The 23,668-nt window shown below is 54.1% G+C and overlaps 1 protein-coding gene across 1 annotated transcript in view; it reads left to right on the top strand.

Annotated features, from left to right (window-relative positions):
* The window catches only part of Arhgap22 (Rho GTPase activating protein 22), a 34,980-nt gene extending 17,982 nt beyond the window's left edge, over positions 1-16,998 (top strand). Inside the window, exons 3-8 of the mRNA XM_013033719.1 lie at positions 5,631-5,838; positions 9,287-9,419; positions 10,285-10,358; positions 10,912-11,033; positions 13,220-14,111; positions 16,566-16,998. Of these exons, the coding sequence (XP_012889173.1) occupies positions 5,631-5,838; positions 9,287-9,419; positions 10,285-10,358; positions 10,912-11,033; positions 13,220-14,111; positions 16,566-16,794 (1,658 nt within the window). The 3' untranslated portion in view covers positions 16,795-16,998. The remainder of the gene's footprint in view (positions 1-5,630; positions 5,839-9,286; positions 9,420-10,284; positions 10,359-10,911; positions 11,034-13,219; positions 14,112-16,565) is intronic.
* Positions 16,999-23,668: the final 6,670 nt, after the last annotated feature.

Below are 23,668 nucleotides of genomic sequence, written 5' to 3'. Positions count from 1 at the left end.
GCGCACCCGCCGCCGCCGCCCCAGGTAGGGGCAGGACGGGGTGCGGGGGTCCCCACGGGCGCAGCGCCTCCCGATCGACCGGGGTGCATTTCGCGGGGGAGGGGGAGGACGCTGAGCTGCCGAGGTGGGCGCGATCTTGCCGGGATCGGATCCGCGGGGATTGGGGGGGGGCGCCTGCGTGGAGAAATGGGAACACAGGCTGGGAGGGGCCTTGCAAGAGATCCCTTCCCTATCCCCCACCGCCAAGGGGACCTGGTGAGCGGAGAGCCCCAGCCTCTGACTTGAGCCCCAAGAATATTCTGGTTTGCCCTCCCCCACCCCCTGGCCTTTGGAAGGCCTCCACCCAGGGAGGGTGAGCAGAAAGGATTTTTTTTTTTTTTTGCCGTCCAGTCAGTTCTCCGACTGGCTGGAACCAGGCAGGGTCCCCTGGAGTGACAGAGGGACAATCCGGCATGAGTAGATGCATAAAAGAAGGGAGAAGATGGCAAGTGTGGTGACCAGAGGCCAAGGGGGAGCTGGATTTGAACCACAGTGTGGTTCCTTGTTCCTTCTCTGGCCAAGGCCTTCCAGGATGGCAAAGTGGACCTGGCCTGTCAGCCCTGGGAGAGGCTCCAAGAGGGAAACCCAGCCTCTCTCTCCTGTGTTGAGCTGGGGCTAGGCTCAGGCCCTGGCAGAGCCTCCCTCCCCAGGGCAGGAGAGCTAGGAGAAAGCCAGGAGGGGAGGGGAGGGGAGCAGAGGGTGGGGTGGGTGGGGAGTGATGTTCTTACCTGGGGATGCTCAGCGCCCTGCAGTGTCAGCCATCCACACCCAGGGCACAGCTGGGACTAGGCCACTTGGTTCTCTCGTGATTCCCACAGGGACTTGGAAGACAGGGACAGGAGGCTGGCTCTGCCAGGCAGCAGCCTCTGCCAGCTTCCTTCGTGGTAGCCCAGCGGGTACTTGTGAAGTGTGGGTTGGGATCTCGAGGAACCCACATTGGCTGTGCTTCTAAGATCTGACAAACCTACTGGAACTGGTTCTTGGCAACGCGCCCTCCAAGACGTGCCAGGAGGGCAGAGGGAGTTCAGGTTGCTGGGGCCAGCTGGCCAGGGCCAGCTTGCTTCTACCAGAGGGACCATGGTGTGGGGGGGGGGGGGGGGGAGGGTACTGGGCTGGTTCCCTAGAATCAAAGGTTAATGTGAGATACCTTCTGGCAGGGAGACAGCAGAGTTGGAGCAAGGCCTCCCTGTGGGGTTCCCCACACAGCTCCAGGGAGGGGCAGCAAACAGAATTCTTCAGCCCTGTGCATGGCCTCCTTTCATGGTGGTGCTGTGGGCTCAGTCCAGTGTCTTAGTCTGGTCTTCATAAACAGCTTCTGAAGCCTTCTGGATTGCCCTCTTCTGTAGATGGAGAGGCCCAGGACAGGGGGTCACTGCTGTCCTCTGGTTCATCCAGGATATGCACCCAGATCAGTGCTGGAGACCACTCAGAGCCTCTGTCTCTAGGCCCTTGCACATCGTCGTTTGTGTCCATGCCCACAAGGCAGGGAGATGGTCCACACCTGAGGGCCTCTGGAGTCCGGGTGACAGGTAGAGTGAGTTCTGACCATGGCACCGTCCTACATCCAGCCTCTTCCCCAGTCACGCTCCAGTCTTTTAACTTTACTAGTTGTATTTATTGTTTGTGCTGGCTCTGGGGTTTGAATTCAGAGATGGGTGCTGGCCCTGAGCATTTTTGCTCAAGTGGTAGCACTCTACCAATTAGCTACAGTTCCACTTTAGTTTTGTGGTGGTGAATTGGAGATGAGTGTCATAGACTTTCCTGTCAGGGCTGTTTTCAAACCTCTACCCTCAGATAGCTGGGACTACAGGAATGCACCGCTTGTGCCCAGCTCCTGCCCTCCCAATTTGGGGTCCTCTGTCATGTCCTCTGCACCCCACCCCTGCCTACCTGCTTTACCTCATTACTCTTTGGGTCAAAGATGGCATCCTCCTTAGACCCTCTTTTATTTAGAAATGCTCTGTGGCCTTTCCTTCCTCCCCACTCTATCATCCCCTATTGGGGGTAGAGAGAGTGCTCAGGAGACCCCCAGAGAGGCGGGGGTCCTGCCAGGCTTGGAAGGGGCCAACCCAGACCTAGCCACCCAGGCTGGGGGGGTGTGAACAAGCCTCAGCCTTGGCTCTGCACCTCAGGGCTGGGCCGCCTGCCACGTGGGACTTCCTCCCGTGGACAGGGGACGGGCATAGCACTGTGGGCAGAGGAGGCCATGGCGAGGCCACGCTGAGTCACTTTAGCTTATTTGTCTCCCTTACCCACGATGCCACGGTGCACCGCAGCCTGAAAACACTATGTGAGAAATTGCAGAGTGCGTTCCTAAGTGCACTCTTCTGCAGATGTTCATCTCAGAATCTCACGGTCCTCCTGCTCTGTCCTGGCTGGAACGTGAGCCATTGTGTTGTACTGCGTGCACTGCAGTATAGGCTACCCTCCTGTCAGTCACTTGGGAGCCATCTTGGTTTAGCAGCTCAACTGTCAGGGTATGTCAGAGCTTATGTGTCGTCACCCTCATTAATTTATGGCTCTGAAGAGTATTTCTAGCAATTCAGATGTTCACGGTCTTTAAACAAAAAGTACAGTAAGGTATTTAGAAAGCAAGGCACCAGTGGCTCACCCCTGTAATCCTTGGAGGCTGATATCTGAGAACTGAGGTTTGAAGTCAGCTGGGAAGTCCATGCGACTTTTCTCTCCAATTCACCATTAAAAGTCTGGAAGTGGAGCTAGGGCTCAAGTAGTAGAGCCTTGATCAAAAAAGCTCAAGGGCAGTGCCTAGGTCAAGCCCTAGCCCTGTATCGCACACACACAAGAAAAAAATTAGGGACGGGAGCACAGTTCAGTAGAGTGCTTGCCTAGAATCTGCAAGGCCCTGGGTGTGATCACAGCCCAGAGGGGGCAGGGAAGAAGCTAAGAATTCAGATGTATGAAATCTCTTGGTTTTCAATAACAATTTCTTTTAAATGTCGCAAATATTGTTGGTAAGTAGGAGCATTTGAAGACCGTCATTAAGTATGGGTGATTTTGTGACCCCAAGTTAGGAGGTGGGGGAGCAGATTGTATGGCCACTGTTAGTGGAGGATTGATTCCAGGCTGGCCCTGAGTGTACACATTCACACCAATGAGCAGAAGCCCAAACTCAGTACCCGTGTGCCTAAGTCCTATTCCAGTTATGTTTCCCAGAAGGAAGTTCCCAGTGTTTTGTGTGCCAGGCACTGTGTGAGGGACTAGTGTATCTTTCATTGATGTTTGGCTGTGCTAGGGCGATGACCTCCCGCCTTACCCCCCACCCCCACCCCAGGGCCCAGCTGGTTGGCTCACCATCCAGGTCCCGAGAAGCCACATGCCCAGACACAGCAGTGTTCTGGCATGGTGCCCCTGGCATACTCCAGAAGCTGCCCTGCCAGGACAAATGTGATTTGTGGATGCTAATCAGGTCAGGCATCCCAAAGTCCTGGAGCTTAGGGTTGGGTGAGGCTGTTCCGCCAGCTGCTAAATTGTGTGTGTAAGAGAGAGAAGGTGGGGGGAGGGAGAGAGAGAAACTTTGCACATCTCACTGTGTTCTTTCCCCATGCAAAGAACTTCAGGAACCTGGTAGCCCAGCTAGTTATCTGGTTGTCAGAAGCATGTGTATCACTACTGGGGCTTGAACTCAGGGCTTGGGCACTCTTAAATTTTTCACTCCAGGCTGGCACTCTTGCCACTTGAGCCACAGCTCCTTTTCCAACTTTTGTTGGACTTTTTCTTCCCTAGGCTGGCATGGAACTGCAGTCCTCAGATTTCAGCCTCCTGTGTAGCTAGGAGTACAGGTGTGAACCACCCATGTCCAGCTTGTCATTAGTTTTTTTCTTGTGTGATATTTTGTTCAAGACTAGTGGTTCTGGATCTTTTCTGGATGAGTGTTTTTGTTTATGGGTTAGTCATGGGGCTTGAGCTCTAGGCCTGGGAACTTTCCCTGAACTTTTCAGCTCAAGGCTAGCGCTCTACCACTTAAGCCACAGGGCCCCTTTCAGTTTTCTGGTGGTTTACTGGAGATGAGTCTCATGGACTTTCCTATCCGGGCTGGCTTTGAACCTCGATCCTCAGATCTCAGCCTCTTGAGTAGCTAGGATTACAGGCATGAGCCACTGGTGCCTGGCCAGATGGGTGGGTTTTGTTGCTGAAGTTGACATTCTGAGAAGTGTACAAATCCTAAGTGTCCAGTTCCACAACTGGCTTAATAGCACCAGCAGCTTAGAAGCCCTCAGCACCTCTGCACTGACCACTGCCATGCCCTGGCTGACAGCAGGGCTCTGTTTGGCCTAGTTTTTAACTTTATACAAATGGAGTCTGTGTGTATTCTAGATCTGGTTTCTTTTGCTTATAATCATGCTTAAAAAAAATCAAGCTGGGTACTGGTGGCTCACACCTGTAATCCTAGCTACTCAGGAGGCTGAGATCTGAGGATCACAGTTCAAAGCAAGCCAGGGCAGGAATGTCCATGAGACTCTTCCTCCAGGAAACCACCAGAAAACCAGAAGAGGTGCTGTGGCTCAAGTGGTAGAGTGCTAGCCTTGAGCTGAAGCGCTCAGGGACAGCTCCCAGGCCTAGAGTTCAAGACCCACAACTAACTCCCCCCCGCCAAATTAAACATCTCATAAAATATGCCCAACATAGTTGGACACCGGGGGCTCACACCTATAACCTTAGCTCTTTGGGAGGCTTAGGATAGGAGGATGGCAATTGGAGGCCAGCTGGGACAAAAGTTTATGAGACCTTCATATAATTCATAGCTGGATACAGTGGTGTGCACCTGTCATCCTAAGGTATGGCTGAAGTTAGGAGGATCGTGGCTGCAGGCCAGCCCAGGCAGAATTCATCTCAACAGAAAGAAATTGGATGTGGAGGGTGAATGTCTGTGGTTCCAGGGAGGAGAGGAATCCTGGAGTAGGTAGATCATGGTTCAGGTATATGCCTGAGCATGTAATGAGACTGTATTAAAAGAGGGCTGGAGGTGTGACTCAAGTGGTAGAAAGCCAACCTAGGCCCTGATTTCAAAGCTATGGAATACATATGTCATCAGCATTGAATTTAAACTTTTTTGGGGGGGGGTCTTGGGGTTTGAATTTAGGGCCCAGATGCTGTCCCTGAGCTTTTTCTCTCAAGGCTAGCACTCTACCACTTGAGCCACAGCTCCACATTCGGCTTTTTGATGGTTCATTGGAGATAGGAGTCTCATGGACTTTCCTGCCCAGGCTGGCTTCAAACTGCGATAGTCAGATCTCAGCCTCCCAAGGAACTAGGATTACAGGCGTGAGCTACCAATGCCTGACATGTTAATTTTGTGTGCCAGTACTGCTCACCCGCAGTACTATCAGCACACACACAAATGCACTGTGTGCTTTTCCAGGGCTATTTGCTCCATAGAACATGCCGGGAGCCCACCATTTTCTCTGGCCTAGGGCCCAGACTCTTGGGTGTGAACTCCTAGAGTCTAACTTCCTTCCTCAGGGAGAGCCTCCTCTGGCCCTCATGGTACGCCCTCTCCCCTTTGTGCTAAGAGTCCTCTGCCCACCCTGAGCTGGAGGCAGACGGTATGACCAGCTCTTCTTTGTGTCTAGGGATCTTTGGGCAGCGCCTGGAGGATACTGTGTACCATGAGCGGAAGTATGGTCCCCGCCTGGCACCCTTGCTGGTGGAGCAGTGTGTGGACTTCATCCGGGAACGTGGGCTCACCGAGGAGGGGCTCTTCCGAATGCCCGGCCAGGCCAACCTAGTAAGAGACCTGCAGGACTCCTTTGACTGCGGGGAGAAGCCGCTGTTTGACAGGTGAGCTATGGACCAGCCAGTGACTAGAGCTGGGGTCTTGACCAGGTTGATGATGGGCAGACTGTTTGCCCACATTGCCCCAAACGGCAGGCAGAGCTTGGGGCATGCATCATGTCTGCCACAGATGAGGCCCACTCCCTCTGTCCCGTTGGGGCAGCTGCCACAGATCATAAACCTGACCCAGGCAGGAGGGAAGGACTCTGCAGGCTGCCAGGTGACTGGTTCAGGTACAGCTGCATTCAGGACTCTAGGCTTGCTCTGCAGGGTCTGCCTCATAACTCTACCTCCTCTGGATGATCCTCCCCAGACTCCATCAGTGGCAGAGTGGTACAGCAGCTCAGGCTCCATGTCTACTCAGGGTGCAGTGCTCTCTTTACCCCGATAGGATTCCATCAATCATGGGGAAGTTTTTCATAGGAAATCACAAAGGTACTCAGGACAGCCCTGGTCCTCTCCTCAGGAGCAGAAAGGCCTCATTCCTTGCATAGCCACAGCCAGGGACCTGCCGCCTCCTTAGATGCAGAACTTAGGGGGTCTTTGGTGTCGCCTCATCTGGAGCCTTGTGTCTCCATCCCAAGGCTGATTCTCGGTGAGCTTCTGGTTCACTCTGACCTTCTGCCAGCCAGGCCTCTCCTGTGGCCTGGGGTCAGGGTGGAGGTTGCTTCAGGTAGATACTGACTGCGTAGGTTCTGGAAAGCTGGCCTTTTAGAAACACAGCAGGGTCAGATGCACTGCCCTACTGCCTGGTACTGTAAGAACTGCTGGAGGAAGGGTTTCTGCACGTTTAAATCTACCTCTGCCACCCCGTGTACAGTATGAGGCTTCCTGGCCCAGCCCTTGGGGTCATGGTACAGCTGCTTAGCCAAGGTGTTCTGTTTCATTTTGTGCTAGCACTGGGGCTTAAACTCAAGGCTGGTGCTCTACCACTTGAGCCACTGTTCTGCTTCTGTGCTGTAAGTTAATTGGAGACAAGAGAATCACAGCCTTTCTTGCCCAGGCTGGCCTGTTTCCTGAATGGCTAGGGTTACAGGCATGAACCACAGGCACTGGGCTTAAGCTGTGGTTCTGGCTGGGGCCAGCCCAGCTCTTCTCCCAGCCTTGCCCCCCTGCTAAGCTCCCACCTGCAGATCTCATGCCAGCCTCCTGGCTGTGGGATGACTTCCCCGCACACTCAGGCCACTGTCCTCACCACCTTCCCCCCACCTCCCCCCCACCATCTTTACTCCTCCTGGTTTGTAATGGAGGCCCATCCATCTATCTCAGGCTTGTGTCCCACAGCTGTGTCCTCCCATATCAACATGGCTACCCTGGATACCCTCTTCTCCCAGCCCAAACCCCTTTAGAAACTTCACCAGCAGTCTCAGAATATTCTCTACCTAGTAGCTCCATCAGGCCTGTGCCTAACTCAACAGGGTGCCCAGGCTCCCCTCCCCCCCCCACTCTTTTCCAGGAGTGTAGGTCACAGCTCCCTCTCCTAGGCTGGAGGGCATGGCTCTGGCGGCACCACAGCCTGCCAGCAAGAGCCCTAACCACACTGCAAGTCCCCTCTCCTGCCCATCTCCCTCTGGGAAGACCACCCATGCAAGGGGCGGTGGCAGCTTTCCTGACACTGTCCCCATTGCTGCCAGGTGCCAACGAGGCACCTCTGTGCCAGGGCTCCTCAAAGGGGCAATTCCTGCCCTCAGAACCTGCCTGTAGCCAAGAGGCCTGGGGGGCTGGGGAGTGGGCTAGGACCCTCTTGTAGCTGCCTTGCTAAGGGCCAGGTAAGATAACAAGCAAATGAATTTGGGAATCAGGCTAGCCTGGCAGCGGAGAGTCAAAAACAAAAATAAAAGTTCTGTTCAGGAGGCCTTGCAAGGCCCCCAGGCTGCTGTAAATTCAACAGTGGCTGGATTTGGAGTGAGAGCATTTTCGGGTTGGAATTCCACCAGGCTCCAGGAATGAAGAGCCAGGGGTTGGGGCTGGGCAGGAAGACCAGAAGCCAACAGGGTGGGGTGTGAGTGAGAGACAGACATGGACAGACAGAGGGATGCTGATATGAGCAAGGCTAGGAAGTTGCAGCTAGAGGGATCTCAGCTCCTGGCCGATCTGCAAGCGCGGCAGGTCTGCAGACCTCCTTTCCTAGCTCCATGACTGAGCCCATCCTCCCTTTGCCAGAAGCCTTCTCTGTGCGCTCTGAGGCCCAGGCTGGAGGGCGTCCTTGTGTGCTGACAGTGGGTGCACGTGGGGTTAGGATGGGATGCACAGAGGGTGTGGGAGGGAAAGTCTGGGAAAAGAGGAAGCAAAGTCTTGAAAGCAGTACAGGGAGCAGGAGGGTGGGGAGGAGAGGGAAGGCCCAAGGCAGGCCGCTTCCATCACTCACCTGTAGAAAGACAATGTCAGCCGGCCCTTGTCCCCATTCTGCTTGCTGTACTCCTCTTTCTTCCTGGCGCCCTGAGGGTATCCCTGCTTCTCATCCTTATTCCCCATTCTTTCCAGGCTTCTGCTCAGGCAGCTGCCACCACTGGACCTGCAGAGGCGCTAGGTTCAGCGTGGTACCTGCTGGGACCATAATTGCCCAGGAGTGTGGACAGGAAAAATGGCTCAGCAGACAGCCTGGTTAGCAAGGCAGGCAGGGCAGGGAGACTTTTAGCCTTGCCAGCCTCAAAGTCATCGGGCCTGAGGCAAAGCAGAAGGCTCACATGGGCGGATTTGGAGAACCTGTGAGCATCATGGAACCCCACAATTGCAAATGTCATTGCTAGAAGGGACCTGTGACATTTGAATACTCCAGGCTCCTGTCTTCAGCTTGGGGCTGAAAGCCAGGTGCTAGGAGTGCAGAAAACCTTCTGGAGCCCAGGTGTGGCTGGAAAGGCCAGCTGTAGACCAGAAAGCTCAGGGTGAGTGAGCAAGCCCAGGATATGCCGGCCCTGTGCCCTGCAGGCCCCCTCTGCCTGAGAGACTGAGGCACGCAGTAAACAACACAGGGTTTTAGAGATGCGGGGGGGGGGGAGGGGAGATGTAGAAAGTGTCCATACAGATAAGGATGAGCTGCCCAGACCTTGGTGCCCGGGATGCCTGTTCTTCTCACACACGGCTCAGGCTAGGCTCAGTGGAGCCTGGAGGATGTCTGTTCCACCTCACGGGGGTAGGCAGGCCCTCATCATCCTGCAGGGAACCCAGAGCATCATGGGAACCACCACCAGGTCCCTGAATCCCAACACCGCCACCAAGTCTCTGAATCCCAACACCATCTGCACAGCATTGGGGCTCCTGGCCCTTAGCTTCTGTCTCCTCCCCATGGGAGCCCAGGCTACAGTAGCCAAAGGCACTCTGGGCCTCACCGTGACTAAGGGCAGCTAGTTGCAGGGTCGTGCTTTCCCCTCTCCCAGCCTTGGGAGAGTACGCAGTATGTGGTTAGCAGGGGTTGTTCCTGCAGGGCTGCTACATGTCCCCTCTTGCATTCTAGCACAACGGACGTGCACACGGTGGCCTCCCTCCTGAAGCTGTACCTGCGGGAGCTCCCCGAGCCTGTGATCCCCTTCGCCAGGTACGAGGACTTCCTCAGCTGCGCCCAGCTGCTCACCAAGGACGAGGGGGAGGTCAGTGCCTCCAGGAGCCCCATCTTGGGGGTGGGCTGGTGGAATGGTGGGAACATGGAATCAGGATTAGACCCCCCCGCCCCCCCAAAAAAAGACAGGTGCTTGTGGCTCAGATGGCTGAGATCTGAGGATGGACGTTTGAAGCTAGCCAGGGCAGGAACATCGATGAGCCTCTTCTAATTAACCACCAAAAAGCTGGAAGTGAGCTGTGGCTCAAGGTGGGAGAGCACTAACTGGGCAAAAGAAACTCTGGGACAGCTCCCAGTCCCTGAGTTCAAGTCCCAGGACCCGCACAAACCACCACAACAAAAAAAAAAAACCTTGATTTCTCCATGGCAGCATGGATGCAGGCCAGCTTCCTGCTGATTGTGGGTGGTGGGGAGGGGAAGGCGGCCACAGCATCTGTTGTGTACCTCATATCTGGAAGGCCCCTCTCTCCTGAAGCAAATCCTGCTAATCCAGCTTACAGTGGATGTTCCCATTCCAGCCAGGTCTGCTATGGGCCATTTTGTCTTGTATTATTTTGGAGAAAATGGAGACAGCTCCCAGGGCAAAGGGCTTAGGGTCCAGTTCCTCTTCCTCTCTCAGCCCTGCAGCTGGTGGCTGGGGATGGCTGTTTGCCTTCCCTGCAGCTGTGTGGGAGATGAAGGTTGTTATCTGGTAAATATTTGTGCCTTGATAAGAGAGCCCAGACATTCCTCCGTGGCCCCACAGAGACTCACTCCTTACACCAGCTCCCAGCAAAGAACTCGCTCTTCACTGGAGGGCTCATCCCAACCTGACTCCCAACCTCCCTTCTCCGTCAGCCCTTCCTCCTCTCTCATTGCTGGTGTCTGAAACGGTGATCTTTTCCTTCCTTCCCAAGGGCACGCTGGAGTTGGCTAAGCAAGTGAGCAACCTTCCTCAGGCCAATTACAATCTGCTCAGATACATCTGCAAGTAAGTGGGACACAGGTCGGCTCTGACTTCACGCATTCCTGCCTTCCCTCTCCATGTCCAGAGGGGTCTGGGTCATCCTCCCAGCCAGCCTCACCGAGCATCTGTGCAGGGAGGATAAACCCAACACAGACTCTGAATGCTTGGAGCTTTCGGGCTCTGTTGGATCGTCCCTGGTGGATCATTTCAGCAAGGATATGTCCTCTCCCCTCTGGATACCTGTTGAAGTGTCCCCTCCCCACCCCCTAGCTTTTCTCTCTTTAATCATAACCCTTCAAGTGTCCCTCGTAGGCACTGGCAGGGGGCAAGTGGGAATACCAGGCCAGGGGAATGGGTCCTTGTCACACTGGCCTGTTTCTGGTGGCCCTCGCAGACCTGAGATCCAAGTTTTGGAGCTGGACGGGTCATGGCCAGCAACCCTTGGAAATCGCAGGCAGGCCTGACCGGATGGCTGCTGGTGTGGGGGTGTGGCCTGTGAGGGGTGTGGGCAGGGCAGGCCAGAAAGGACCTGGCAGCTGACATAGACTTCAAAATTTGCTTCTTCCTTGCTCTGCAGGTTTCTGGATGAAGTTCAGTCCCACTCAAGTATCAACAAGATGAGCGTCCAGAACCTGGCAACGGTATTTGGACCTAACATATTGCGTCCACAGGTCGAGGACCCAGTGACCATCATGGAAGGTAATGGGGGATGGGGACACAACTCCATTATTCTTGGGATTGGGGCTCATCTTGGTCCCAGGCATGACCCTTAGACCATCCCAGCCAAGCCAGGCCCGGGGAGGGTAGAGGGCTCAGGTAGCTCATCTCCATCTCCCTAGAAATTTTCAGGAGCCTCCTGGCCCTCCCTTTAATGAGGTCAGCTCTGTGGCTGGTAGCAGTGGTGATGGGATGAAGTTAGAATGGTTAAATCTTTAGTGCAGAGGAAGGGCCTGGGAAAACGGAGGGGTGGATGTCTTCGCTGAGCCCACCTCCTTGTCCGGCTTCCTGGATGTCAGAGCTGTGCAGTTCTCTTCTATGATAGTGATTTTTTTTTTTGTCGGTCGTGGGGCTTGAACTCTGGGCCTGGGCACTGTCCTTCAGCTCTTCAGCTCAAGGCGAGCGCTCTACCACTTGAGCTACAGAGCCACTTCCGGTTTTCTGGTGGTTTATTGGAGATAGGAGTCTCACGGTCTTTCCTGCCCGGGCTGGCTTTGAACCGCGATCCTCAGATCTCAGCCTCCTGAGTAGCTAGGATTACAGGCGTGAGCCACCAGCGCCCGGCAGATTTTTTTTTTTTTTAAGGAACATAAGTCACATCTGTAATCCTAAATGCGCAGGAGGCTAAGATCTGAGGATCGAGGTTCAAAGCCAGTCCAGGCAGGAAAGTCTGTGAGAGTCTTCAGTAACCACCAAAAAGGCAGAAGAAGAGGTGTGGCTCAAGTGGTAGAACAGTAGTCTAGAGCAAAAAAAGCTCAGAGACAGTGCCCAGACCCTGAAGTCAAGCCTTAATACCAGGAAAAAAACACAAAACAGAACTTAAGGGCAAGGAAACAGAGGCTGAGGGAGCTGTGAGGGGCCACCAGAGGACAGCCAGCCAGACCTGCCAGAGGGCACAGGTGGAGGCGGGCATGGAAACGGAAGTAGGCAGGGACTCCAAGGTCCTAGGTGAAGAGACTAACCAGAGCCAAATACCAGTGGCTTGTGCCTGTAATCCTAGCTACTAAGGAGACCGAGATCCGAGGATCGCCATTCAAAGCCAGTCTAAGCAGGAGTATAGGAGTCTCTTATCTCCAACTAACCACCAGAAAGCCGGAAGTAGAGCTGTGGCTCAAGTGGTACAATGCCAACCTTGAGCATAAAAAGGCCCTGGGTTAAGGCCCTAGTTATAGTACAGGAGGAAGGGAGGGAGGGATTGGCCAAGACTCACACATTCACAAACACTGGCGGAGCCAGGCTGCTCCACTCTAGCCTGTGGGCTGAGTTCCTTTGTAAATGTGAGGAAGATGTGGTGTGGGCACTACAGAGCTGTACCTCACCCTGCCCATGGTAAGGGTGTTGCTCTGGGCTGATACTCTGGCCCTTCTCCTGCCCCAGGACACAAACCCAGGAGGAATGGGTGTTGGAGTTCAGTTCCTGCTTCCCCCAGTGTTTCCTGGCTTAAGAATCTTACCTGGATTCCTCTGTTCACTGGAGGGCCTCCACCCCCCAATGTCAGCCTTATCACCCCAGTGAACCACTCCACCTTCTGGCCTTTGATGTGGGCGGAAGAGGGAGCGAGGCTTCCTGCGATCCAGCCATCTCCACTGGCATGTGGGAGGAAACCCCACTCACTGCCACAGGAGCTGAGCGCCCAGAATCGGGGAGCTATGTCTCTTTTGTTGTTGTGCGGTCCAAGGGCTCGAACGCAGGACCTGGTTGCTGCCCCTGAGCTTTTTTTGCTCAAGGCTAGCACTCACCTACTTGAACTACAGCTCTGGTTTTGGCTTTTTTGGTGGTCTGTCTGATAGACTTTCCTGCCTGGGCTGGCATGGAACCACAGCCCTCAGATCTCAGCCTCCTGAGTAGCTAGGACTGCAGACAGGAGGTGTGCACCCACATAGGAGGCTGCTCTCTTCCCTGCCCCGGGTCCCTGTGCACCAGGAGGGTGAACAGCTGGGCACAGCCATGGATATGCAGCTGAGGGCACTCACCTTCCCAGTTTTATTTTCCAGTCCTGCAGCCATCTGCTGCCTTGATGGACACCATGTCTGCATCACTCCCCCTTCTTCCTGCTACCTCCTGGCTTGAGGTTCCATGTCCTAAAACAGGTTCACAGACGTAGTCCCTCCTCCCGCACCTGGGCTGGGGTCACTCACAGCCGTGTCGCCCCCCCCTCTCTCTGGCAGGCACTTCCCTAGTCCAGCACCTGATGACCACCCTCATCCGCAAACACAGCCAGCTGTTCACTGCCACGGTCCCAGAAGGACTTGCCTCCCCGGCCGGGGCCCCACAGTGCACGGTGGGCTGGGTCTCTGAGGAGGCCTGCAGGGACAGTCCAGCTGAGCCTGGCGGCCTTGGCCTGCCTACCCACAGGACCTCATCTCTAGACCGGCCAGCTGCAGTGGTGCTTTCGAGGACCTCCCCCCCTGGCCGGGGCAGCCAGAGCCATCCTGCAGCCCCTGGCTCGAGAAAAGGGATACAGACCTTGCCCAGCTGGAAGTCTTCCTTCCGGCAGCCAGGATCCCGGTCAGGGAGCCCGAAGGGAGGCACTTCCTCCCTCGAGGTGCCCAGCCTCTCGTCCAGTGGGAACTGGCTCATGAACGGGCTGTCCTCTCTGCGTGGCCATCATCGGCGAGCCTCCTCAGGGGACCGGCTCAAGGACTCGGGCTCCCCACACAGACTGTCCACCTACGACAACGTGCCTCCGGCCAGCCTCTTTCCCAGCACAGCCAGCACCACATGGTCCGTCACGACATCCTCCAGGGAGGCCTCTGTCAGCAGCTGCACAGCCCACAGGGCCAGCGACTCGTCCACCTGCAGCTCCCTGCACACCGAATGGGCCCTGGAGCCGTCCTCGCTGCCCAGCAGTGGGGACCACAGGTCCCCAGACTTGGGCCACAGTTTGGATGAGACGAGCGGACACGGTGGTGGTGGCAGCAGCCACAGCAGTGAGCCCAGCAACCCAGGAAGTCCTGCCCTGGACCAGGCCCACCGCTGCCGAGTTCTCCAGGGCCTGGTGGCTGAGCTCAGGGCAGAGCTCTGCCGGCAGAGGACTGAGTACCAGACAAGTCTGAGAAGGTAAAGGGCTGGGGCCAGGCCAGAACTTCTGATGCCATGATTGCTGCCAGCCATGAATGTGCCCAGAGGCGGCGACATGGCTGCCTTTATAGGAGCTCAGGGGAGGGCTGGGACAGGTCCTGTGTCTGACAGTCTCAGAGCTGGAAGGCCTTGCATACAGTTGGTGCCCCATAAAGGCTCACTCAAAGCAGACCATACTAACAGCCAGGCAAGGGCTTCAGTCAGCATCTCAGGCCCCCTGTTAGCAGACTCTTCTGTAAGCCCAGGTCCCATGCCCTATCAGACCTGCGTGTGGATCTGAGGCTGGCTTTCTCCAGTGCCTCCGTTGGTGGTGCTCATGGAACGTTCTTGCTTCCTGCTGAGGCTTTCCACAGGAAGCCGGAAGGGCAGTGAGTGTCCTCGCTGCTCTGGACCACATCTGCAGTTGCCAGGGTGGGTCATGGTGGGCAGTGCCTGACCAGGTCACGAAGCACGAAGCGCCAATAGGATACGGCTGCTGCAGAGAGGAGAAAGGAGGCATGGGGAACACCTCAGCCAGGCAGTGGGTGGGAACTTCTGACCTGAGCTGGTAGCCGCTGAGCGTGGGAGGATGGACAACTAAGCTGTCTTCAGAGGCCTGGAGTGAGCACCCCCCTCCCTTGTGGCACCTCTCACCTGCATCCTCAGGATGGGTGATGGTTGATGGTAGGCTGGGTCTCAGACTCTCCTGGTTCAAGTCACAGCTCCACTAGTGTTGATGACGTGTGTCCTGGGTGGGCTTACCAGCCTCTGCTACTGGGTGTTGACCGTGGCTCCATGGATCCACAGAAGCAAATTTCCAGAGAACAAGGAGGTCCTGTCTCTCGCTAGCTGAGTGGCTAGGCTGTTGTGCTGGCCCCGGTAGGGTCTGAGCACGGGAAGGGGTATTACCTCTCCTGATTCGCTGGGGTTACAGGTTTGAGTCACCAGTTCCTTGCCCTCCTCCTCATTTGAGGGGTTGGGGCAGAGCTTGTAAACAAAGCATGTCAGAGAACCCTCAAGCACGGGGCAGAGCGGGGGGCGGGGGCTGGAGGGGCGCGTGAGGAGTGGAAGGACTTGGAGCCACACCAGCCCTGGGCAGGCGGGTAAGGCAGTATATGCCATTTTAGCCTCAGTGGTGCTCTGGTCTTAGTGGTAGGGACATGAAAACAGAGAAGCTGGTGGAGGTTCTCGGGCACTTTGGTCCCCTGGGGAAGTACACCTGGCTGCCCAGACGCCAAGAATGGCACGGGCCCTGGGGCAGCAGTAGAGATGGAAGACAGCCAGATGCTGTGCTTGCTCACTGATGGGCTGTGGGACTTGCCAGAGGGCGTTAGGGTTGTGGCTGGCCAGCTGCAGGGACACCTGGCTAGAAGGTCAAGTCAAAGATGCTCTTGAGACAGGCCAAGAGTCATGGAGGGGTGTAGGGTCAAGAGACTGGACACCAAGGTGGCTCCAGCCAGGGCAGCTTAGGCCAAGGAAGGAAGGAGGCCTGGGGACAGGAGCAGCAGAAGGGCTGGGGATCAGAGAGAAGTGGGTGGAACCTTAGTGTCACTCACCCTCCATGGGGTCTGAAGGTGAGACTGTCCATGCTGTGGTGAAGGGGTGTCACCTTTGTGCTCACTGACTCAGAAGAGGCCTGGCTGGGCTGGCAGGTGGGGACGGATAGCCGTGGCTACACCGTGTCCCTGTCCATGGGGACTGCAGAGCTGTTGGAGCCGATTCCCTTTGGAGCGCTCTACATTTCAGAGACTCGGCTGTTGTCATGCTTCCCTCCTACCCTGGCCAGGCTCCAGGGGGCCCAGGCAGGAGCTAGCCACCTGGTGGAAAAGATGTGTATGCCAACCTCGGCACAGTGTGGTGTGGGCTCTGGTGCGGCCTCACGGAGGGTGACGGAAAGCTAGACCAAGGGAGACGTGTAAGGTGGGAGGTGGAAAGCAAGCCTGAAAGACTGTCTGTTTGGAACTTCTTTTGAGCAGGGCAGATGACCCCTCAGAGCAGGGAACAGGTCTGGAACCCCAAGGCTGACAGAGCACACGCAGGTGTGAGTGGGGAGACCAGGTGCCATCCCTTGAACTGAGGGCCTGGCTCTGACCCTGAGCTTTTGTGTTCAAGGCTAACATTCTACCACTTGGAGAGATTGATCCGTTTCTGGATTTTTGGTGTCTAATTGGAGCTAAGACTCGCAGATTTTCTTTCCAGGGATGGCTTTGAACTGCAGTCCTTTGAACTGCAGGCGTGGGCCACTGGTGCCCCACACATCTTTACCTTTTGGTGGGATGTCTTCATTGGCTCCCTGGCGTGTACCAGGAGCAGCCAAGGCCCGTGAGGTCCCTTCTATCTGTGGGACAGGTCTGACTAGCCCTGGGGAAACTGCCAGGCCTGTACCTGCTGGAGATGGCACGGAAGCAACCCAGCAAAGTGGCATCTGACAGTCTCTCGATTCTTTTTTTAAAGCATTGAAGAAAGCAGTGCAGACCTGAGGAAACAGACGTCACAGTTAGAGGAGGAGCTGGACCAGGAGAAGAAGAAATGTGCCATGTTAGAAATCAAGCTGCGGAACTCAGAGCGGGCCCGGGAGGATGCTGAGAGGAGGAATCAGCTGCTGCAGAAGGAGATGGAGGAGTTTTTCTCCACCCTGGGAAGCTTGACCATGGGGGCCAAAAGCGCCGGGACCCCAAAGTGAAAGGAGCTGACATCGCCGCGGGGGAGGAAAGAGCTCCTGAAACCCCCGTGGGGACTGTCAGAGGCCACTTGCCCAGGTGTGATCTGGGTGCTGCTCTCAGGGCCTAGTGGGTGCCGGTGCCAGTGCTAAGAACAGCATTTCACCCCTTGCCTAGGAAAAGTCCCCACGCCCACCCACAGAGGTGGCTTTCAAGAGCCAGGCAGCCAACCAGAACTTTGCATTCATGATTAAATGTGCTATGGAAGCAGGGTGCCTCACAGGCCTCGTTCTTTATGGCTGTTCCAAGTGGGGCTTGTGTTCGGTTTCTTACAGGGCCCAGAAGCCCCCTGGGGAGGGGTGGCAGGCTCCCTGAGGGGTACCTAGTATGTGTATAAACACAGATTTATGAAAGTCTGTGGGGTTTTGTGTGTGCTGATCCTAGGATGTGAACTCAGGGCCTAGGCATTGTCCCTGTGATTTTTTTGCTCAAGGCTAGTGTTCTACCACTTGAGCTGAAGCTCTACTTCTGCCTTTTTTTGATCATTAGTTGGACATAAAAGTCTTACTTTCCTGCCCAAAGGTTGGCTCTGAACCATGATGCTCAGATCTCAGCCTCTTCAGTAGCTAGGATTACAGGCCAGAGCCACTGGCACCCGGCCAACTCTTGTGTTTTGGCTCTGCCTGTGGCTCCATCATCTGAGGCTCAAAGCCCACTGCTTTTTCCCCATCTCTCCTTCTTGGGGCCTCTGCAGGTGGTTCCTGCCTTTTGAGGTCCTCTGGTCACCCCATCACCTACTTTCCTCTGGGCGGGTCAGAGCCTGCAAGGTACAGGCCACATGGGCACTGGTGCACCCAGGCAAGCAGGTGAGGTCTGCAGGAGAGCTAAGCAAGTGGGGTCTCTGGGGGGGCATGCCTTCCATGCCCACTCACCCTCTCCAACCTGTCCTCACCCCCAGTCCTCATCCCTCGAGGCACCCCCCTTCTACCCGCCCTTCTACCCGCCCCCTGCCACGCAACCGCCATTCCCCTGCTCTGACTTACACATGGCCTCTCGCTCCCCCCAGGCAGTGTTTGGGGGAAGTGATGGTCACCAAAGCACCCAGTTTCTGACTGGTATCTCTGGGGAGTTCAGCCCCAAGCTTTCCATATCACTTCTGGCAATACGTGGCCTGGTGGGTGGGCCATTTTGGAAACAGGTTGTAGTGCTCCCAGGAAGTGCACTAAATCGCCACCACAGCCCCAGTGGACAAGATGAAGGTGTTGTTGAAGCTCCCAGGGGTCAGTGGAGGGATGGCCATCTTCCGAGTGTAAAATACCCACCTCCCTCCCTCCCCTTCAAGGAGAGAGAAGAGGGGCATCTTATTCCTCATAACAGCCCTCCCTCTAAGATGGGCATCTGCCCATTTCTTCATCGAGAAGGGAGGAGGGATTTTTTTCACCTTAATTTGGACATAATGCCATCAGACAGTTAAAGGATCAGGTCAAAGTCTCATACAGAGGACCACAGGAGAAAAGGATAGCTGTCCATAGCCACTAATCCTGGCACAAACCCAGCTGCCTGCCAAGTCCCTGGATTTGTGAGCCACCTCTGCCACCTGCTGGTCAAATTAGGATCTGCAAGCACTAATCAGTTCTGTTCTCCAATCTTGGCTAATCCAGCACTCTAGACTCTTTTCTAAAAAAGACATCTGACTTGAGTGTCCATAACTCACAGTGGCAGGGGTTCTGGCATTGACTCTTTTTTCATTTTCTTCTACCAAAACTGTTGCCAAATCGTTGGGCCTGTTACCATTAAGACATCATTTGATATGAACTTATGAGTTACAAACATGGAAAGGAAAATAATTTCTTACAAACTTACGGCTGGGTGCTGGTGGTTCACTCCTGTAACCCTAGCTACCCAAGAGTCTGAGAGCTGAAGATCAAGCTTTTTTTTTTTTTTTGTCGGTCGTGGGGCTTGAACTCTGGGCCTGGGCGCTGTCCCTCAGCTCTCCAGCTCAAGGCGAGCGCTCTGCAACTTGAGCTACAGCGCCACTTCTGGTTTTCTGGTGGTTTATTGGAGATAGGAGTCTCACGATCTTTCCTGCCCGGGCTGGCTTTGAACCACAATCCTCAGATCTCAGCCTCCTGAATAGCTAGGATTACAGGCGTGAGCCACCAGCACCCGGCTGAAGATCAAGCTTTGAAGCCAGCCCAGGCAAGAAAAGCAGTGAGACCATCCGCCAGAAATAGAGCTGTGGGTCAAAGTGATAGAGCATTATTAGCCTTGAGCACAAAAGCTCAGGGACAGAGCCTAGGACTTGAGTTCAAGTCCCAACAACTGACAAAAACAACAACAAAAAGAGCCAGGCACTGGTGGCTCACACCTGTAATCCTAGCTACTCAGGAGGCTGAGATCTGAGGATCATGGTTCAAAACCAGCTGAGCAGAAAAGTCCCTGGTTAACTCTTATCTCCAATTAACCACTCAACACAAACAACAGAAGTGGTGCTGTGGCTCCAAGTGGTAGAGTGCTAGCCTTAAGCAAAAGAGCTTAGGGACAGTGCCCAAGCCTGAGTTCAAGCCCCAGGACTGAATAGGGTATTTTAGAAAGGCAGCAGAAGAAAGTCACTGAAGTACTAAAGAAAAAGAAAACCAGCTGGGAATATGACTTAATAGTAGAGTGCTTGTCTAGCATTCACAAAGCCCTGGGTTCGATTCCTCAGTACTACATAAACAGAAAAGGCCAAAAGTGGTGCTGTGGCTAGAGTGCTAGACTTGAACAAAAGATTAGGGACAGTGCCCAGGCCCTGAGTTCAAGCCCCAGGACTGGCAAAAAAAAAAAAAAAGAAGAAAAGGAAAAAAACCCTAGATTCTTAGGAAGTGATTTAATTTTAGCATTCGGCTTTAGAGAGAGACAACTAGCCCTGAAAAGGGCTGGGAGATAGCTGGGATTACAAGCCTGCACCACCATCTCTGACTTATGTATACACTTAAAAAAAAGGGGGGGTACAATTCTGAGGCATGGAGGTGATGGCATCTTGCATATATGTATATGTGTGTGTATATATATATATATATATATATATATATATATATATAGCCAGTCCTGGGGCTTGAAATTGGGGCCTGGTACTGTTCCTGATCTTTTTTTGCTCAAGGCTAGCACTCTACCACTTGAGCCACAGCACCACTTTGGCTTTTTCTGTTTATGTGGTACCGAGAAATTGAACCCAGGGCTTCATGCATGCTTGGCAAGCACTCTACCACTAAGCCACCTTCCCAGCCAGGCATCTTGTCTTTTGAATGATGAACCATGAACTAAATTCTGAACAGTGGAACGGATGCCACATAGGATCATGTGGGGTTGCTAACAGTTCTGGCATTGTCTACAGACCCTGCCCTGCTTGGACATTGGCACCTCAGCCCTGGTGGACCCTCCCAATGGAGAGACTTCTATGGAAGCCATGCCATTGCCCCTGCCACCATCGCCACCTCTTGGGTTAACCCACCACCTGGGTCAGGAATCATAGCTTTCCACCAAGCACATTGCTACTCTGTTATTGCCCACCAAGCCCACCGTTGAGCCCATGCAGCCTCCAGATGTGTTGTGGGCTGATAAACTTGGGAGAAAACAGAGTGAAGCTTTGGTCAGAGTGCACAGGGCCTGGCTTGTCCTTGCACAGCCATGAGATGGGGATTCTGAGCTCTTGAGGCCTTTGTCTAAAAGGAGCCATTTTACACACACACACACACACACACACACACACACACATTTGCTCCTTAGGGTGTAGGTAACATTCTGATGATGGAAATATTGGGAACTTAGGGACCCAGCCCCCAGAGAGACTAGTTCCAACCAGGCAGCCTACCTGAGGCTCCATTCCTTCACTGTCCACATTGAAGATGCTGGCTTGACAGCGTAGTCATGGTGCAGATGGAGCCATGGACAGGAAGCCAGAGGACTGCTGCAACAGAAACCACAACAGATAGGGGTGGGGGAAAGGAAGATGTGCTGATGGAAAAATGGGGATCACTGAGGCAAAGAAGAAAGAATGGAAACAAGTTGACATTTGTTTCAGGTCAGGATTTCCTTCCTGCATATGTCTACTAGAGATTCACAAGGCTCTCCATCCATGTGGGCTAGAGGCAACAGGACCATAAAGTCATGGCTTCTGATAGAACTTACCTTCTAGTGGAGTAACAGCGTAAGGAAATAAGAGACAAGATACATTCATAGTATAGTCAAGATCCCAGTAGGGGATAGGCAAAAAGCCTTCTCCAAGAAGCCATGTGAGCGGAGAGCTGAGGTACGGGCCCAGGAGGAAGAGGAACTGTACAGAGGGAAGGTTGATCCTTTTTTTTTTTTTTGGTCAGTCGTGGGCCTGAACTGTCCCTCAGCTCCTCAGCTCAAGGCTAGTGCTCTACCACTTGAACCACAGTGTTACTCCCAGCTTTTTATGCTTATGTGGTGCTGAGGAATTGAACCCAGGGCCTCATGCATACAAAGCAAGCACTCTACCACTGAGCCACCTTCCCAGCCCAAGATTGATCCTTTAAGGAGGGGCTTTGGTCTTTAGGTTACTGATTGACTATTTATGAGACCTAGTTCCTTTCTCTTCCTGTCTTTTGCTACCTGGTCAAGGTAGCAATAGAAAATCCCAAAACTGTTGAGTCCAACATAGAAGTGATGCAAAACTGACCAGTACAGTCAGAAAGAGGCAGAATACAGTCAGTCATAGGTAGTGCTGGCCAGAGGACCACAACCCAGAGCCCATGGTAAGAGATACATTTTTTTTTTCTTGGAGAAGTAAGGAAGCATTCAAGAGCTTCCAATCAATGTTTTAACAAGGTTCTTTTGGCTGCTGGGTGGAGAGAACACAGAGGCATGGGCAATCATCCGGAAGTGGGTACTTGGTCAGGCCAAGAGGGAACCCAGAGACTGCAGAGGATGGATGGAAGGCAGGGTGAGAGACGAACACATGTGGAGACGTGGAGTTCTCATGGGAATGGGCAGACGCAGGGAGCATGGAAGCAGCAAGGGGAGCTGCTGACATGGCTTAGAAGGTTCAGCCTGAGAAGGAAGATGGACCCTACCTAGCAAGGAAAGTCCGCAAGAGGAGAGGGTGTCCTGGAGAAGACAGGGATCAGATGGGTTTAGAGAAATGCACATTACCCTGACATCCAGAAAGAGGGGCAGTCTTACCTTAAATAGCATCCTGCAACTGTGTTTGACCAGGGAATGCTTTGCTCACACAAAGTTTTTCTGGACACGGAGGCAGTGGGTCCGGAATGAAGACTGCAGTTCACCTGCTCACTGTTAGTGCTGGTCGTGGTGTTCAGCAAGCTGACAGTTGAGAATTGTTGACTAGGACAGGTCAATTTTGCTGGCAATTATCTGGGTATTGCCATCTTAAGACAAGCCAGGCAGTTCACCTTGGAGTCAGGTTTGAGCCTGTGGCCCATTCCCCCCAGCGCCCTGGCCCAACCCAGAGCTGGCTCCAGAATGGCCAGGTCAAGTGCACCAGGGGAAGCTGGACTGTCCATGGTGACTTCCCTTGGCTTATAGGAAGCTTTTGGTATCTGTCAATGACTGTGAAAAGGAAACCAAGGGCAGGGTTCAGGCCACATCGGGCTGGGGGTGCCACATCCAAATTCTCTGGCTCTACTGCAGTTTGGGAAGAGTGGTTTCCAGGTTTAAAGGATCTTTCTTCCCAGTACATCAAACCAACGGGAAGCATTTGGTTCCTAACAAACTATTCTATGTAGGTTCACACAACCAGAGCGTAGTTTTGAGACCACCCAAAATGCATCTTTCTCATTTCTCCATGCCATTTCTATTTGTTTCCAAGGCCCTAATCTGCAGTTCCATTGCCTTTACCATAACGCTTATCTTCATGAACATTCACCAAATTCATCAGTACAGAAACCCTGAACTAACAGAGTAGCTCCCACACATGTGATGCATGAAGCAGTGGAGCACAGCACAGGGCAGTTGAAACTTGTCCTAAGAGGACCGACCTCACTTCCCTGTCTTCAGGCTTCATCTCCTGAGGACATAAGTACTTTTGGCTTCTTTTTTTCACCCCCACACCTCATTTTACCCATTCTTTCCAGACACCACCATGGCTTCCATTTCCTGCCCAGTTTTCACAAGTGCCTGCACCACCCAATTCGCATGCTGATCCTTAGCAATCACAGCCCACGCCCCACTTAATCAGACAGCTGTGCATCTCCTCCTACCCATCCATGCAGGAAACCTCTACGAGACTGAAGAGGTTTCTAGGTGTTTGTGGCTCATGCCACTCCTAATTGAGGATTCTTGTTGGAGCTCATCCAGGCAGACAAATGGGTGAGACTTTTAGCTCCAAAGAACAAAAAGCCAAAAGTGGAGAAGTAGTCAATAGGGTGCCAGCCTGAGTGAAAAAGCTGGACAGCGCTTAGGCCCAATACTGGCATGTGCACACACATACACACACACACACCCCGAAGAGGCCCACGGCCAGCCAGCTAGAGCCAGTGACACACACACACACACACACACACACACACACACACACACACCCCGAAGAGGCCCACAGCCAGCCAGCTAGAGCCAGTGACACACACACACACACACACCCCCAAAGAGGCCCACGGCCAGCCAGCTAGAGCCAGTGACACACACACACACACCCGAAGAGGCCCACGGCCAGCCAGCTAGAGCCAGTGACACACACACACACACACACACACACACCCCGAAGAGGCCCACGGCCAGCCAGCTAGAGCCAGTGACAAACACACACACACACATACACACACACACACCCCGAAGAGGCCCATGGCCAGCCAGCTACAGCCAGTGACACACACACACACACACCCCGAAGAGGCCCACGGCCAGCCAGCTAGAGCCAGTGACACACACACACAC

Source organism: Dipodomys ordii, unplaced genomic scaffold (assembly GCF_000151885.1).
Source record: "Dipodomys ordii isolate 6190 unplaced genomic scaffold, Dord_2.0 Scaffold176, whole genome shotgun sequence".
Classification (NCBI taxonomy): domain Eukaryota; kingdom Metazoa; phylum Chordata; class Mammalia; order Rodentia; family Heteromyidae; genus Dipodomys; species Dipodomys ordii.
This window is presented reverse-complemented; position numbering and strand designations above follow the sequence as displayed.